Source organism: Jaculus jaculus, chromosome 8, assembly GCF_020740685.1.
Source record: "Jaculus jaculus isolate mJacJac1 chromosome 8, mJacJac1.mat.Y.cur, whole genome shotgun sequence".
Lineage (NCBI taxonomy): Eukaryota > Metazoa > Chordata > Mammalia > Rodentia > Dipodidae > Jaculus > Jaculus jaculus.
Genome location: NC_059109.1, coordinates 24,776,894 through 24,793,525, shown reverse-complemented (window position 1 = coordinate 24,793,525; position 16,632 = coordinate 24,776,894). Strand labels below are relative to the sequence as shown.

General features: G+C 39.1%; 1 protein-coding gene across 3 annotated transcripts in view; it reads left to right on the top strand.

Annotated features, from left to right (window-relative positions):
- The window catches only part of Adgrb3 (adhesion G protein-coupled receptor B3), a 772,147-nt gene that overhangs the window by 334,302 nt on the left and 421,213 nt on the right, over positions 1–16,632 (top strand). For 2 of the 3 annotated variants that reach the window (XM_045156936.1, XM_004653066.3), the window contains exon 10: positions 6,363–6,557. The exons of the other annotated variant lie outside the window; for it this stretch is intronic. In XM_045156936.1, the coding sequence (XP_045012871.1) occupies positions 6,363–6,557 (195 nt within the window). The remainder of the gene's footprint in view (positions 1–6,362; positions 6,558–16,632) is intronic. 3 annotated transcript variants of the gene reach the window in all.

The window sequence follows — 16,632 nt, the reverse complement described above, 5'->3', positions numbered from 1 at the left end:
CAAATGAATTTTTGGATTGTTTTTTCTATTTCCATGAAGAAAGCCTTTGGAATTTTGATAGGGATTGCATTAAATGTGTAGATTGCTTTAGGTAAGATTGCCATTTTCATGATATTGATTCTTCCAATCCAGGAACAAGGGATGTTTCTCCACTTTCTAGTGTCTTCTGCAATTTCTCGCTTGAGTGTTTTAAAGTTCTCATTGTATAGATTCTTTACTTCCTTGGTTAGGTTTATTCCAAGGTATTTTATTTTTTTTTGATGCAATTGTGAATGGGAGTGATTCTCTGATTTCATCCTCTGTGTGTTTGTTGTTAGCATATATGAAGGCTACTGATTTCTGTGTATTTATTTTGTATCCTGCTACATTGCTGTAGGTTTTGATCAGCTCTAACAGCTTGCTAGTAGAGTCTTTAGGGTCCTTTATGTATAGAATCATGTCATCTGCAAATAATGATAACTTGATCTCTTCCTTTCCAATTTGTATCCCTTTTATGTGTGTCTCTTGCCTTATTGCTATGGCTAAGACTTCCAAAACTATATTAAATAGAAGTGGGGACAGTGGACACCCTTGTCTTGTTCCTGATTTTAGTGGAAGAGCTTCCAGTTTTTCCCCATTTAGTAATATGTTGGCTGTAGGCTTGTCATAAATAGCCTTTATTATATTGAGATATGTTCCTTCTATTCCCAGTCGCTGTAGGACTTTTATCATGAAGGGATGTTGGATTTTGTCAAATGCTTTCTCTGCATCTAATAAGATGATCATGTGATTTTTGTCCTTCAACCCGTTTATGGAATGTATTACATTTATAGATTTGCGTATGTTGAACCATCCCTGCATCTCTGGGATAAAGCCTACTTGGTCAGGTTGAATGATCTTTTTGATATACTCTTGTATTCTGTTTGCCAATATTTTGTTGAGAATTTTTGCATCTATGTTCATGAGGGAGATTGGTCTGTAATTTTCTTTTTTTGTTCTATCTTTGCCTGGTTTTGGTATCAGGGTGATGCTGGCCTCATAGAAGGAGTTTGGTAGAATTCCTTCTTTTTCTATTTCCTGGAAAAGCTTAAGAAGCAATGGTGTTAGCTCTTCCTTAAAAGTCTGGTAAAATTCAGCAGTGAATCCATCCGGGCCTGGGCTTTTTTTAGTTGGGAGATTATTGATAACTGTTCAGATCTCCATGTTTGTTATAGGTCTATTTAAGTGATTAATCTCATTTTGATTTAATTTAGGTAGGTCATATAGATCAAGGAAATCATCCATTTCTTTCAGATTTTCATACTTTGTGGAGTATATGCTTTTATAGTATGTCCCTATGATTTTTTGAATTTCCCTGGAATCTGTTGTGATGTTGCCTTGTTCATCTCTGATTTTATTAATTTGTGTCTCTTCTCTCTTTCTTTTGGTCAGATTTGCTAAGGGTTTATCAATCTTGTTTATCCTTTCAAAGAACCAACTCTTTGTTTCATTAATTCTTTGGATTGTTCTTTTTGTTTCTATTTCATTAATTTCTGCCCTAATCTTTATTATTTATTCCCGTCTACTAATTTTTGGTTTGCCTTGTTCTTCTTTTTCCAAGGCTTTAAGGCAAAGGATTAGGTCGTTTACTTGCGACCTTTCTAATTTCTTAATACAGGCACTTAAGTCTATAAATTTACCTCCTAGAACTGCCTTCATTGGGTCCCAGAGATTTTGGTATGTTGTGTTCTCATTATCATTTGACTCTATAAATTTTTTGATTTCCTTTTTGATTTCTTCATTGACCCACTCATCATTTAGTAGTGTATTGTTTAGTTTCCATGATTTTGTGTATGCTCTATAGCCTTTCTTGCTACTGATTTGTAGTTTAATTCCATTGTGGTCAGATAGAATGCAAGGAATTATTTCAATTTTCCTGAATTTGTTAAGATTTGCTTTGTGTCCTAATATATGGTCTATTTTAGAGAATGTTCCATGTGCTGCTGAAAAGAATGTATATTCTGCAGCCTTTGTATGAAATGTCCTGTATATATCTGTTAGGTCCATTCCTTCTATGACTTCATTTAGTCCAGATGCCTCTCTGTTTATTCTTTCCCTGGATGACCTGTCAATTGATGAGAGTGGGGTGTTAAAGTCACCCACCACCACTGTGTTTGGTGTTATCTGTGACCTTAGTTCTAATAGTGTTTGTTTGACGAATTTGGGAGCCCCCATGTTAGGTGCATATATGTTTAGGATTGTAATGTCCTCCTGTTGGAGTGTGCCCTTAATCAATATAAAGTGACCTTCCTTATCTTTCTTGACTAACGTCGGACTAAAGCCTACCCTGTCTGATATTAGGATAGCAACCCCTGCTTGTTTTCTAAGCCCATTTGCTTGAAACACCGTCTTCCAACCTTTCACCCTAAGATAATGTCTATCCTTTGTAGATAGGTGAGTTTCTTGGAGACAACAAATTGTAGGATCCTGCTTTTTAACCCAGTCTGCAAATCTATGTCTTTTCGTTGGGGCATTGAGACCGTTGATATTAAGAGATATTATTGAAAGGTGTGTATTTATGTTTGCCATTTTTGTGTGTGTGTGTGTGTTACTGGTTCTACCTGTGCTCTCTTCTGTTAACTGGTATTTGAGTATAGCTTGTTTTTTCTAGGTTCCTTATATGTGTGCTTTTCCTTTTGTTCAGCATGGAGGATTCTATCAAGTATTTTCTGTAGAGCTGGTTTTGTCTTCAAATACTCCTTTAACCTGCTTTTGTCATGGAATGTCTTTATTTCTCCATCTATTTGAATGGATAACTTTGCAGGATAAAGTAACCTTGGTTGACAGTTGTTATCTTTCAGAACTTGGAATATATCACTCCAAGCCCTTCTGGCTTTAAAAGTTTGTGTTGAATAATCTGCTGTAATCCTGATGGGCTTGCTTTTGTAGGTAACTTGATTTTTCTCTCTAACTGCTTTCAATATTTTTTCTTTGGTTTGTGTGTTTGGAAGTTTGATTATAATATGGCGAGGAGAGGTTCTTTCTGGGTTTTGTCTGGCTGGGGTTCTAAAGGCTTCCTGTATCTGTATTGGCACCTCTTTCCCAATTTGGGGGAAGTTTTCCTCTATGATTTTGTTGAAGATGCCTACTATGCCTCTGGAGTGGAGTTCTTCTCCTTCTACTATGCCCTGAATTCTTATATTGGATCTTTTCATAGTGTCCCGAATATCTTGAAATTCCCACTCATACTTTTCTATAAGTTTGTCTTTCTCTTTGTTGGACTGCATTAGGTCTGCCACCTGGTCTTCTAGCTTAGATATTCTGTCCTCTCCCTCATCCATCCTACTGGTGAGATTTTCTACAGAGTTTTTTATTTCATTAACTGTGTTCTTCATTGCTAGTAATTCTGACTGGTTTTTCTTTATTATTTCTATTTCCCTATTTATGTCTTGTATTTCCTTCTTTATTTCATTAAATTGGTAACGTGCCTCTTCTTTGATTCCTTTGATTTCCTCTTTGATTTCCTCTTTGATTTCTTCTTTGATTTTTTCATGTGTTCTTTGACCTCTTTGAACACATTTATAATTATTCTTTTGAACTCTTTCTCAGGCATTTCCTCTAACTCTTCCTCACTGGAGGACATTTCTGATGCATTAATACTTTTAGGTGGATTTATATCGTCTTGCTTTTTAGTGTTTCTTGTGTTATAATGTATATGTTTTTGCATCTTGGATTAAGTTAATGCTTGGATTTTCTAGCTAGCTGTGTATTCTTAGCTGTATCAATTGATTTGATGTAATATATTTTCAGGGTAGGACCTTAAGGTATTAGGTGTGGCTCTTAAGACTCTCAGAGTATCTACAAAGGTGTTCTTAGGGGTTGAGTTTCCCTGCTATAGGAGTATTCAAGCAGGCTGAGTGGAATAAAATACAGGTAGATTCTAAAATTTAACTAAACACTGTACACATTCAATCAAAAACAGCCCCGAGTATGTATGCAAGAGTAGTTATTATAATGACCAGATCTTCTATCAACAAAGAGGTTTAGATTTCTGGTCTGTTGAGGGATCCAAGTCAGCTTGTGACCAAGTGAGACCCTTCCCTGGTGCAATCCCAGTTACCTTGGGTGATTTTGGTCTCAGTCAAGTTGCTGCCTGGGTCGTCGGGCTGCTGTTCTGATTTCTGGAGCTGGGCACTTGCTTTTCCTATGGGGCAAACCGAGCTGCTGCTGCTGCCTCTGCTGCTGCCGTAGCTGCCACCACCGGAGCCACCACCGCTGCTGAAGCTGCCGCTGCTGTGTCCACCGCCGCTGCTCCCCCCGAAGCCGCTGCAGCGGGATCTGCCGCCGCTGCCGCTCCTGGGTCCGCTGCTGCTGGGGCCGCTGGTACCGGTGCTGGAGCCGCTGAAGTTGTTGCCGAACTCTGCTCCTGCTTGGGTCCCGCTATCAGCCCAAGTTGGCGTGGCCGGGTCCCGGGCCGTTGCTGTGTTCGCTGGAGCTGGGTTCAGGCGTTGGGGGAGGGGAGGGAGCCGCGGCTGCTCTGGATCTCTTGCTGCTCCACGTGTTCTTCTACCTCGCGGTCTGCTCCTCCACTGCTCGCTGCCGCTCTCCCCTCATGTTTCCCGAGTTGCGGAGAGCGCGGTGTGAGGGGAAAATCCCGCACCTGGCTTTTCCTGCGGCTCGAGCCGAGAGTCTGGCAGCTTTCTGCTGCGCCGCGGCTGCGGCGGTTGGCCAAGCTGCTGGAGCCGCTTTTCCCGCCTGTGCAGGCTCTGGATGCTCTATAACTCTTCTACTTCTCCGCTGCCCCCTCAATTTCCTATACACCTCACTTTTTAGTAAAAGTGTGTATTTTGCTGAGTTTTTTTGGTCTTTTTTCCCCCTAGGCTGCTTTGGCGTGGTACCTACGCCGCCATCTTAACCGGAAGTCCCTCTCCAATATTTTTCTTATGACTTCCTAGTTATTGTTTTAAGCTAATTTCATTAAGAATTTAGTGATGTGAGGATGAAGGTTAAACTTTTATTTAATCAAGATAGTGGATCCTTGTTTCTGCTACCTTATCTCACCTTCCCATTCTCTCTTGGTAAAGGATGCTTTCCTTCCTTTGCAGAGTAAGCAAACATGAAATCTGGCAGCCATTTCTCTGCCATCAGACTAATTTAAGCAAATGACTTTAATCACTGAGCGATCTCCTCAGCCCCAGATCACCAAATTAAGTTTTACATCTTAACAGTTCTTTGTCCTGCTGGTAGCCTACAGTTTTCAGGTTTTATTCTGTTGTTATTTCTTAAAATTAAAATTGAGTTAAATTACACTGGTGTGGTGGTGCACACCTTTAATCTCAGCACTAGAGAGGCAGAGGTAGGAGGATCACTGTGAGTTGGAGGCCACCCTGGGACTACAGAGTAGCATGTGAGTTGTACATGTGTGTGCAACTGAGCATGCCAAGTAGCACATATGAGAAAGCCATAGAAGGAGGTCAGGCATCTTCTTCTATCAATATTTTACCTTATTTCCTTAAGACAGGGTCTCTCACTGAACCTGGAGCTTACTGTTTTCAGCTAGGCTGGATGATCAGCATGCCCCAATGATCCTCCAGTCTCTACCCCCTCAGTGCTAGGGCTACAGGGTGGCTGTACTTGGCTTTCTTTTCTTTTCTTTTATTTTCCTTTCTTTCTTTCTTTCTTTCTTTCTTTCTTTCTTTCTTTCTTTCTTTCTTTTTTTCTTTCTTTCTTTCTTTGAAGTAAGGTCCCTCTCTATTCCAGGTTATTACCTTGAATTTACTATGTAGTCTCAGGCTGGCCTTGAACTCACAGTGATCCTACCTCTCCCTCCCTAGTGCTGGGATTAAAGTAGTGCATCACCACATCTGGCTTCATGCTTGCCTTTCTATATGAGGTCTGAGTATTGAACTCAGGTCCTCATGCTTATTCAGAAAGCAGTTTTACCCACTGAGTCATCTTCCCAAGCCCCCTGCACTTTGATGCCAAATAAAGCAAATTTATTAAATTTGATGGTGAGAATTTATAAAGTGTTCATAGTGTCATTTCTGATCATAATTCTGAATAATTTCCCATGTTACTATATGCAAAAAGATTTTTTATAATTTTGCTGCAATTAAAAACATAATTAAATGTACATTTCATCCCACTGCATTGAATTATATATTCCTGATGAAGATGTCAAGTCCATCAAAAGGTACACATCAGTTTGGGCACTGGTTTTTGCATGATGATTTAATCCAGGAGAATGAGGGATACAGATAGTTTACTCCTTTAAAATCCTCCCAAGTATTACAAAGCTATTTTAAAGTTTATTAAGCAAATTACAGTGCAGGTATTTGAAGAAGATATGTAGAAAGTTAGTAGTGAAGATTCTGATGTTTATTCTGTTCTTTTGACCATTACAGATTAAAGAGCACCTCGCCAAGGGGCAGCGGATGCTGGCTGGTGACGGAATGTCCCAGGTCACCAAGACACTGCTGGATTTAACCCAGAGGAAAAATTTTTATGCGGGAGATCTTCTGGTGTCCGTGGAAATTCTCAGAAATGTGACAGACACATTTAAGAGGGCAAGCTATATCCCTGCATCTGATGGTGTCCAGGTACAGGAGACAATTCTATGAAGGAAAGCCAGTGTGTTTGCAGCCAGTGTTTGGCCCCAGAAGCTGGTATAGCTATCGTGAAGAAGCAGAGATAGAGAGAGGAAGCCTGCTTACAGAATCTCCCCCTTGAGATGGAAATGACCTCAGTCCCTGTCATCATTCTGCACCTTAGTGGCCCAGCCATAAACTGCACATGTTACACCTCCTGGAGTGACTCAATGTATGTCATATGATTTGGGCCTTCAGTTCAAAAGCGGTATAGCAAATTCAAGGTGGTATCCTTGAATTTTGGTGGATCTTTTATTCTTACATTTAATAGCCCCGTCGTGCCATAGGATCCTTAAGCTTCCCAGGCAAGCACCTTAACTGCTGTACCATCTCTCCAGCCCTAACTGTAGTTATTTCTACAGCATCTCCCCCTTTATCTACATCTTATCAGTGAACACACAGTGTCCTGATGTCCTGGGACAGCTCTACTTTCATGCTGCGTCAGCCTCTGACTGACAGCCCGACATCTTTATCTCGGCAGCTGTCTGCTTGACACATCTCCTCTCCCCAGTGTCTGCTCAGAGGACTGTTCCTCTCCTTGGATCACTGGAGCCAAGTTTACCACTTCCTGCTTCCCAAACTCTGTGCTTTCTGCCTGGCTCAGTCTGTTTTACCCTTCTCCAAGTTACTCTCAGGTCTGTGAGCCTCAGAGCACCATAGCACGCTCTCTCCTGCATCACATTGTACTTTTATGGCACTCAATGGAAGTCTTTTAAAAAGTAGAAATTATCCTCATTCCGTATTGGAATCTAGCAAAGATCCAGCCCATCACCTGAAGTTAGATTTAACATAGAATCCTGAGGATAAATGTATGGTGAATTCACTAACATCAAAACTCATATTGAATTAGTTGCCACTAGGCTGTTTCCATTGTTTCCCCTCTTCTCATTTGGGATATGACGAACAAAGAAGATTAAATAAAATTACATTGAGGGGGTGGAGTGGTGGCTTAGCAGTTTGCATATGAATTCCCATCTTTGAAATATATGTGATCTTTTTTTAACTTTTTTTTTATGTCAAATACTTGACACACAGGCTGGAGAGATGGCTCAGTGGTTAAGGTGCTTGCTTGCAAGGCCTTACAGTTTGTGTTCAATTCCCTAGTACCCAAATAAGCCAGATGCATAAAGTAGCACATGCTTCTGGAGTATGCTTGCAGTGGCAAGACGCCCTGATGCGCCCACATTTATTCATTCATCCTCTCCCTCTTTTTCTCTCTCTCTCTCTGTTTCTGTCTGTCTCCGAGTAGATAAATAAGTGTATTAAAAAATGGTGGCATACATCTTTAATCCCAGTACACAGTAAGCAGAGATAGGAGGATCACAGTGAGTTCAAGTCCACCCTGAGACTACATAGTGAATTTCAGGTCAGCCTGAGCTAGAGAAAGACCCTACCTTAAGAAAGAAAGAAAGGAAGAAACAGAAAACAAGAAAGAAAGAAAGAGAGAGAGAAGGGAGAGAAGGAGGGAGGGAGGGAGGGAGGGAGGGAAGGAGGGAAGGAGGAAGGAAGGAAGGGAGGAAGGAAGGGAGGAAGGAAGGAAGATGACTGCAAAACAAAAAACTTGAACTAGAACCAAAAAGGGTAGCAAACAAAATAATGCGAATATTTTATGAAATTATCAATGTCATCAGCTTTCTGGCTGGATTTAATGTAACGTGCACCAGGTGTACCCTGGCCTGGCTAGGAGCTGCCTTGTGACAGGAAGGTCCTCTTAAATTCTTATTCCTTAACCTGTGCTTTGTCCTGGTTAGATGGTACCAGCTATTATAAACACCTTCATTTTTCTGGATAAGAGAGAAAAACAAAGACCTACTCTCTGTAACTGTTCCATAATGCTAAACTCCTTTTCAACTTAAGCGCTATTTTAGTTTATGAGATATTAAAATTGGGGAAAATATTCTGGTTGTATGTCTCAGAATGGTAACCCATAGTTAATTTTATGTCTAGAACAGATGAATGGTCTTCCAAAAGTTTTTTTTTTTTTCTTTTTTTCTACTCCTCAGGTATATCTTTCTCTAAGCTGTTTGACTTTGCCATGGCTACCAGAACTCATACAAGTTATTTATATGAACTATTTTTCTATTTTCTAATCTAATTTATGTTCTATCAAGGTTTAGCTCAATTTTTTTTCAAAAGTCTTTTCACTAACTTCTAGGCAGATTTGGAAATTTTACTACTCACACTTCTGAAATATTTTACCATCTTTTCTATAGCACTCACACTGACATAGCAATTAGTATTTTTAGTGAAGCCCTCAATAGTAAGCATTTTGAGAGATGATCAAGTCTCTAGGGCTTTGCCTGGAACTTGAGGCAAAGTAGACACTCAAATATTTATTGGAAAAACAAATGAATAAAGGTTATATGATAATATTTGGGAAATTAACATGGTTTCACAAGTAATAATAATAATTAATGGCTTTAAACTTACAATTTAGAGAAACAGAGGGACAGACATAAATTTGTTCCCTTACTTTTTTTGTTTTGTTTTATTTTCATTTGTTTGTTTCAAGGTAGTATCTCACTCTAGCCCAGACTGACTTGGAATTCACTATGTAGTCCCAGCATGACCTTGAACTCAGGGTGATCCTACCTCTGCCTCCCAAGTTCTGGAATAAAAGATGCATGTCACCACGCCCAGCTACAGAGAATGTGCATGCCAGGGTCTCTAGCTAGCTGCTGCAAATGGACTGCAGATGTGTGTGCCACTTTTTATACTTCTGGTTTTACATGGTTACTGGGGAATCAAACTCAGGTTGTTAGGCTTTGCAGGCAAGGGCCTTAACAACTGAGCCATTTCTCTAGCCCCTCCTTTACCTATTTTTAAAATTAATTTGAAAAAAGTTACAGTATATCTCAATCTATTATTAGAAAACTGAGCATCCAGTACTCACAGGAGGAAATATGAAACCTCAAAGTTGAAATAGATGTATGTAAATTTAAGTTCTGGTTTGTCCAGTGACAATCTTGAAATCTCAGTACATTTACTTTTGTCTCTTGAAAGAAAACTAAGAAAGGGCTGGAGAGATGGCTTAGCAGTTAAGTACTTGCCTGTGAAGCCTAAGGACCTCGATTCGAGGCTCGATTCCCCAGGACCCACGTTAGCCAGATGCACAAGGGGGCGCATGCATCTGGAGTTCATTTTCAGTGGCTGGAGGCCCTGGCATGCCCATTCTCTCTCTCTCTACCTACCTCTTTCTCTGTCTGTCACTTTCAAATAAGTAAATAAAAATAAACAAAAAAATGTTCATTAAAGGAAAGAAAACTAAGAAATAATATAGTTACTATGTTTAGTTAGTAGTGAAGTTCTATAAAACCATCACATGCACCAAAGGAATGCTAAATTATTGCTCCCATGGAATATATACCACTGGGTTTCTTTGAGAATCTAGCCACAACATTTTCATTAAATAATTAGAATAATGTTTGTCGTACCTTCCTGCTAAAAGACGTTGTTTCATACACTTTTTTACACAATGAGGGCTGCAGCAAAAAGCCAACAGAGCAAGATCAGGTTAGGCTTCACCTATGGACATGTATATACAAACAAAATTGTCCATAACTCTGTAAATGTCTTTTTGTTATTGATTATAACAACACCGAGGTTTGATTTATGGATTTAAAATAAATTTTAGCAAATAAATGAATGGATATAAGTTACCTACAATCTGAATAATTCAGCTGGGCTGCCTTTATTTTTCAGAGCTGTTGTGACACTCACAATAAATATAGGTTAAATGCATAGTCATCTGTGCTTACTACAAAGAAGGGACACCATAATGTTTGATTTCTCATCTTTTAATTCATAACATAAAACTCAAAAGTGGGCCTTGCTCCCAAGCTACTTCAAATATTACTGAAAAAATAATATAGATGAGGCTACATTGTAGTTATGAGAAAGAGCGATGTAGTGCATTATAGTCTAAGTCTAGAAATTCTAATGTTATATATGGGTCGGACCTACAGCAGTAAGTAATGAATCCATGGGAGTGTTAGAGAAAGCATTTCATTAAACCAGAAATGCACAGAAACACTCAGTAATCAGACTGATGATCAGAAGCACAGACGTGGCATGAACATAGAAGAGGCAGACCAAGATTTATGAGAAACAGGGTGTATGGTGGGCACTGCAGCTTGTGAAGACAGGAGGGTGAGAGCCAAAGAGAAGAGTTTGTATTGCCAGAGTATTTAGGACAAAAGCCTAGCCTCTGGAAACCCATTCCAACTGTGCTAGTTAAAGAGAAAACTAACAGTGAAAAGCAGAGAAAAGAGGTTTATTCACTGTACTCACACTGGGAAAAGGAACGTGGCAAAAAAAAAAAAAAAAAAGCCAGAACCCCTCCCCTCAGTGTTTGTCTGATGAGGTGCTGACATGAGGTTTAGTTGAAGTAGAACACACGAGGCATGCATAATTAAGCAGCCCTGGTCAAGTGTGGTTCTGCCCATCATACAGAACTGCACAATTATTACTAAAATCATCATTATCATCATCATCATCACATAATGCTTTCAGTAAGTTTATGATTCTGAGTAGTGTGCATAACTTACATGGACCACGTGCAGGAACCTGGTAGCCCCAGGTAAAATGCAGCAGGGTGAGATTGGAAAGACTGAGTATGTAACATTGCCTATGGATTCCCAGCCAAGGAAAGCATGTTCCTTCCTGCTAACACATGACTTCCTCCTGGTTTGGCATGGCTTCTTTTTAATAAATTCATTTGGATTCTCTCTCAAGTTTTTCATCTGTTTTGTTACACTGTCTTAAAACACTGATGAACAATCATGGCAATCAATAGATTTTCATCTGGTGAGGACCCCTGGCATATTATTTTTCCCTATCTTTTCTGTGCCATTTTTATCTCTCATATACAAACGAGTGGGATGATAACTGGAAGCAAATAGGAACATGATACTATAATTCTGTCACATAATTATAAGGCTAAACTATAGAGATATTCTAATTTGCTTGACTAAATATAACCTAATATTTATAATAATTTTAATACTATAATTTTCTGTTTTCAGTTTGAGGTTATAAGTGCATCGAGGCAGGGAAGGCATGATACAAGGAGCCCGGAGAAGCTGATCATAGTGAATCGGCAATTAGGAAGCAGAAAGCAAAGGATACTGGTGCTTAGGCCAGATGTCAGTCCATGGAAGGGTGCTTTTCACAGTTAGGGTGGATTCTCATACTTCAGTTAATTTAATCTAGAAAATCCTTCAGGGATATTTCCATTGACTTGTTTCCATGGTGATTCTAACTCCTGTCAAGTTGACCAGAGAGGAACCATCACATATAATGATCTACAATCCCATCTACTTTATTGAAAACTATGTGATTTCATTCACTTTATGGCTTTGGGTCGTATTTAAAAAAATAAAACTTCAATAGGTAATTTTCCTCTTTCAGATTCTCCCCCTTTTCCCTCAGAGTCAAGGAAATATTGAGATTTTCATTAGGGAAATATTCAGATGATTTTTTTAATTGAATTCCATTTATCAAAGCTTTCTTTGCTTCTAAAAATATTATTAAAGGTTGTTTTGGTTTCATACAGCTGACATAACAAATACCAAACACTAAGTACTGTCAATGAGTTTAGGAGGCTAGAAAAATAGAGGATCAAGTTCCTAGCAGATTTGGTTTTCCATATTGCTTTGGCTTCAGATCATAACATTCTTTGAGCATCTTTTCATGTTAGCTTTTTTTCTCTCTGCACTCATGTCTATGTGTGTTCTAATTACTTTTTATAAAGCCACTAGTCAGACTAAACTAGGTTCTTACTCTAGCACAGGCTGACCTGGAATTCACTATGCTTTCTTAGGGTGGTTTCAGACTTATTGCAATCCTCCTATCTCTGCCTTCTGAGTGCTGGGATTAAACACATGTATCACCACACCCATCAGACTTGCTCTTTAAAAAAAAAAAATATTGTATTTATTTATCCATTTACTTATTTAAGACAGTGGGGGAGAGAAGGAAGGAGAGCCAGATCTTAAGCCACTACAAATGAACTTCAGAATCATGTACCACCTTGTGCATTTGGCTTATGTGGGCCCTCAGGAATTATACCGAGTCCTTTGGCTTTGCAAGCAACTGCATTAATAGCTAAGCTATCTCTCCAGTCCAAGACTTGCTCTTTAATGGACATATTTCTAGGTAAAGTTACATATGAATATTTTATGTTGAGGTTTGGGGTTAGTGCACAGTAATTAAGCCTAGAAAAGGAAATCTTGAAGTCCTGTAAGAATTTCCCATTATTGAGGCGTGTATGCCAGACCCTGCTGCCTGAAATCTCTCAGGGGTAAGCCTGTGCATTCCTGCTTCTCTCACCAGGGTGGCCTTCAGGGGCCATCAAGACAACTTATATGTTTATCACACTGATCTCTCTGTCACATACCTACAAGAGATTAATCATATAAAACAGCCATATTAGTGTCACTTTTTTACCTTTTTTTAAAAAAAAAAAGATATATTTTACTTATTTATTTGAGACAGAGAGGGAGGGGAAGAGAGATAGAGAGAGAGAGAGAGAGAGAGAGAGAGAGAGAGAGAGAGAGAGATAATGGGTATGCCAAGGCTTCTAGCCACTGCAAATGAACTGCAGATACATGTGCCACCATGTGTATCTGGCTTATGTCGGACGTGGACAATTGAACCTGGATCCTTAGGCTTCACAGGCATGAGCATTAACTGCTAAGCCATCTCTCCAGCCATCACCTTTCATTTTTTAATGGGGATTACAAAGCAGTACCAAGCTTATGCCCCAAAGCACTAAGGATTGCATGGCCTCTTTTTTTATTTTGCCTCACCCCATCTAGAGAATCTCAAAGCAGACTCACCTTGCCACTTCTTCTCAGAGACTTTGACCTAAACTTAGCCTTCAAAGACTGGTGGCACCATCTCAGGTTGCCTGTGGGAGCTGTTCAGAAGCTCCACAGGTCAGGCTGTCTTACTTTGTGTCAGAGCACATAGCTTAGGAAGAGACAAAGCCAGTGGTTCCTGGGCAACATCATTCTGCAGCTTTCAACAGGAGTTAATGCTTCTAAGAGGGTGTTACTAAAAGAAGACCAAGAAAAAAAAATGACTTGTTTCTCTCTAAACAAGTGTGCATAAGTGTGTTTCAACGGGCTTCTCTCAGTTTTCCAGGACTGTTTGATTGCAGTGGTTGAGTTAGGACAGCCTGGCCTTGTTGTCTGAGTTTTGTGTCCATAGCTCTCAGGCCCGGAAACACTGCTTGCTGCAGGTCCACCAGGGAGCTGTGTACCCCACTCCTTAAGATGAGCCCAGGACTTTCATCTTCTAGTTTGCCAGTGCCTTACTTTCTTTCTCTGAATCATCAGTCATATATCTTTATCCCTGACAGCTGCTAGAGACATCCTGGATTGTAATCTGCTCCCTTCCTGAGTGTGAAATGGTTCTAGTTTCCCAAGACCAGAGGATTTGCTGCTTTCATAGATATCCTTGATTTAAAAATGATCAAATCCACATTATGACTCTTTGCCCCAATGATTTTATTATGATTCATATTTCATCATTATTCATATTTATTTCAAGTTCAAGCCACTCTTAAGAGATTGCTTAATTAAGAACTAAACACATTAGAACAATCTCACAATTTTTATACAGTAATATTGTTTGGACTCAATTTCTTTTCTATATACTTTCTTGAATAGGAGACTACCTAAGAAGTAGTGTCACAGATAACAGGGATTCTGCTATCTATGCCTTAATCAGTATTGTGGATATGTTCATGGATTTTATATATTGCATAGTGAAATGTTGACAGCCAATTACACCGAAGATTTTTTCAATAAGTTCTACTTCACTTTATCTTTTTTAAACAATGTTTTATTTACTTATTTGTTTATTTATGAAAGATAGAAAAAGGCAGAGAGAGAGAAAATGGGTGTGCTGGGGCCTCCAGCCAATACAAACCAGCTCCAGACACATGCACCACCTTGTGACTCTGGCTTACATGAGCCCTGGGGAATACAACCGAGGTCCTTTGGCTTTGTAGAGGCAAATGCTTCAAATGCTAAGCCATCTCTCCATCCCTAACTTCACTATATCTTGAGCTATCTTTTGTGTGCACCTAACATACTGGCCATCTGTGTGTCTCTCAATTAGTCTCATTAGTGGAGCATCTTCTTAGAAAATTTATTTTAGTCTATCACCTGACACTCCTGCTTTTTTTTACTCCTTCCTCAACTCATTTCTTTTTCCTTCTTTCTTTCTCCTTCTTCCTCCTCCTCTTCTTCTTTTGTTTTCTTCAAGGTAGGGTTTCACTCTAGTCCTTGCTGACCTGGAATTCACTATGGAGACTTAGGATGGCTTTGAACTCATGGTGATCATATGCCACCATGCCTGGCCCTAAACTCATTTCTTGCTCTTCCTTATCACTTCCAATGTTTAAACTTTACTTCACCTAGTCAATCCAGTTATTGGTATTTCTATTTTTCCCCAGATGTAAATATTTATTTATTCATTCATTTATTTATTTTATCTTGTGTAATTTTTACTTATGTTAAAGTGGTCTCTAAGGCCTTTACACTTGGATATACTATAGATTCTTAATACTCAAGTTGAACAAAATTTAGTTCACTTTCTTTCTAACATAGCTATTTATTATGTAGGAGTCAACTGCATTGGCATCCTAAATAACACAAGCCAGAAACCAAGGATGGCTTTGTGATTCTGAGCTTCTTATTGTGCAATCCACCAAGCCATAGGGTTTCTGTAATTCAATTTACTGACACTCTGGCTATAGCAATTAAAACCATTCCCTTAATTTTTGTTTTTAATTTTACCATCCAATGATAGGTTTGTTTTTAATGCTTATTATTTAACCATTATTGGATCAAGACCTTACCATGAACCCTGTGTGTCATTTTCATAATGTATGAATTCTCTCCTCTCCTACCCCATCTAGCCCTCTACTCAAGACCTCTCTACCAGCTTTATTATCTTTCTTTAAAAAAAAAAAAAAGAACTTGTTTAGACTGTCTTTTAATCAAGGGATACGTGCTTTCTCTTCCCATTTATTTTTAGGGAGACAAATTATCAGCCTATTATATGGACTATTCAACCTAAAGTTTTCTTCCCTTTCTCTTCTTCCCTCCTGCACTCTGTTTTCCCTGGCTCAATCACTGTGTTCCTATAAATTACTATATGCTTGAGTCACCTTATTTGAGTTGCCACAACAAAATAGGGATGGGACGAGTACTAATTTTACTTCCACGGTGGCACTTTGTTATCACATCCTGCCGAGGGGAAGGAAGTCATGGCCTCGCATTGCAGAAGCAAAAAAAGAAATGCAGCCAAACACTGCCTGCGATATCTTTTATAAGAATCTTATTCCTTTTTTTATAAGGTAGGAGCCATGCCCCATTTATCTCCCAAAAGCACCACCTCATAATATCATCACATCATCAACATCTGTATTTTGGAAGAGACACATTCAGTTCATTGCGATGACTTTCTGAAATTAGTTTTTTGTTTTATTTTGTTTTGTTTTCAGAGCTGATGATATAAGGTAGGGTCTTGTGTGTACAAGGCACATACACTACCACTGAGCTGTGCTTTCTGCTCAAAAATGACTTTTTTATTTGCTGATTCTTTTTACTCATGAGGGTGTAATTTTCTTGAGGGCAGGACCCTCCATACATGTTGTTCATGCTTACAGTACCTACTCAGAGCAATGCCAGATGTAGAAAAGTAATTGTCAATATTTCCTCTATAAGTAAATACACTTCCAGCTTCTAAGTAATTTCTATATTTCTCCTTGTCTTTCCATTCCCATATGGAATCTTCTCCTTTGGGCCCTCGTTGTCATGATATTACATAGCAAAACATTTATAGTGATGTTCTTCTCTGCAGTCTCCATTCTGACTAAAGACCCATTCACTTTCCAGCCTGAGTTATCATTTGATAATAGCCTTTCTTGTCTGTTCTTTTCTAAAAGCAGTTCTTATACTCCAAATGCATTCTGCAAGGAAGGGGCACAAATACTGGTAAAAGGCAAAGGTTC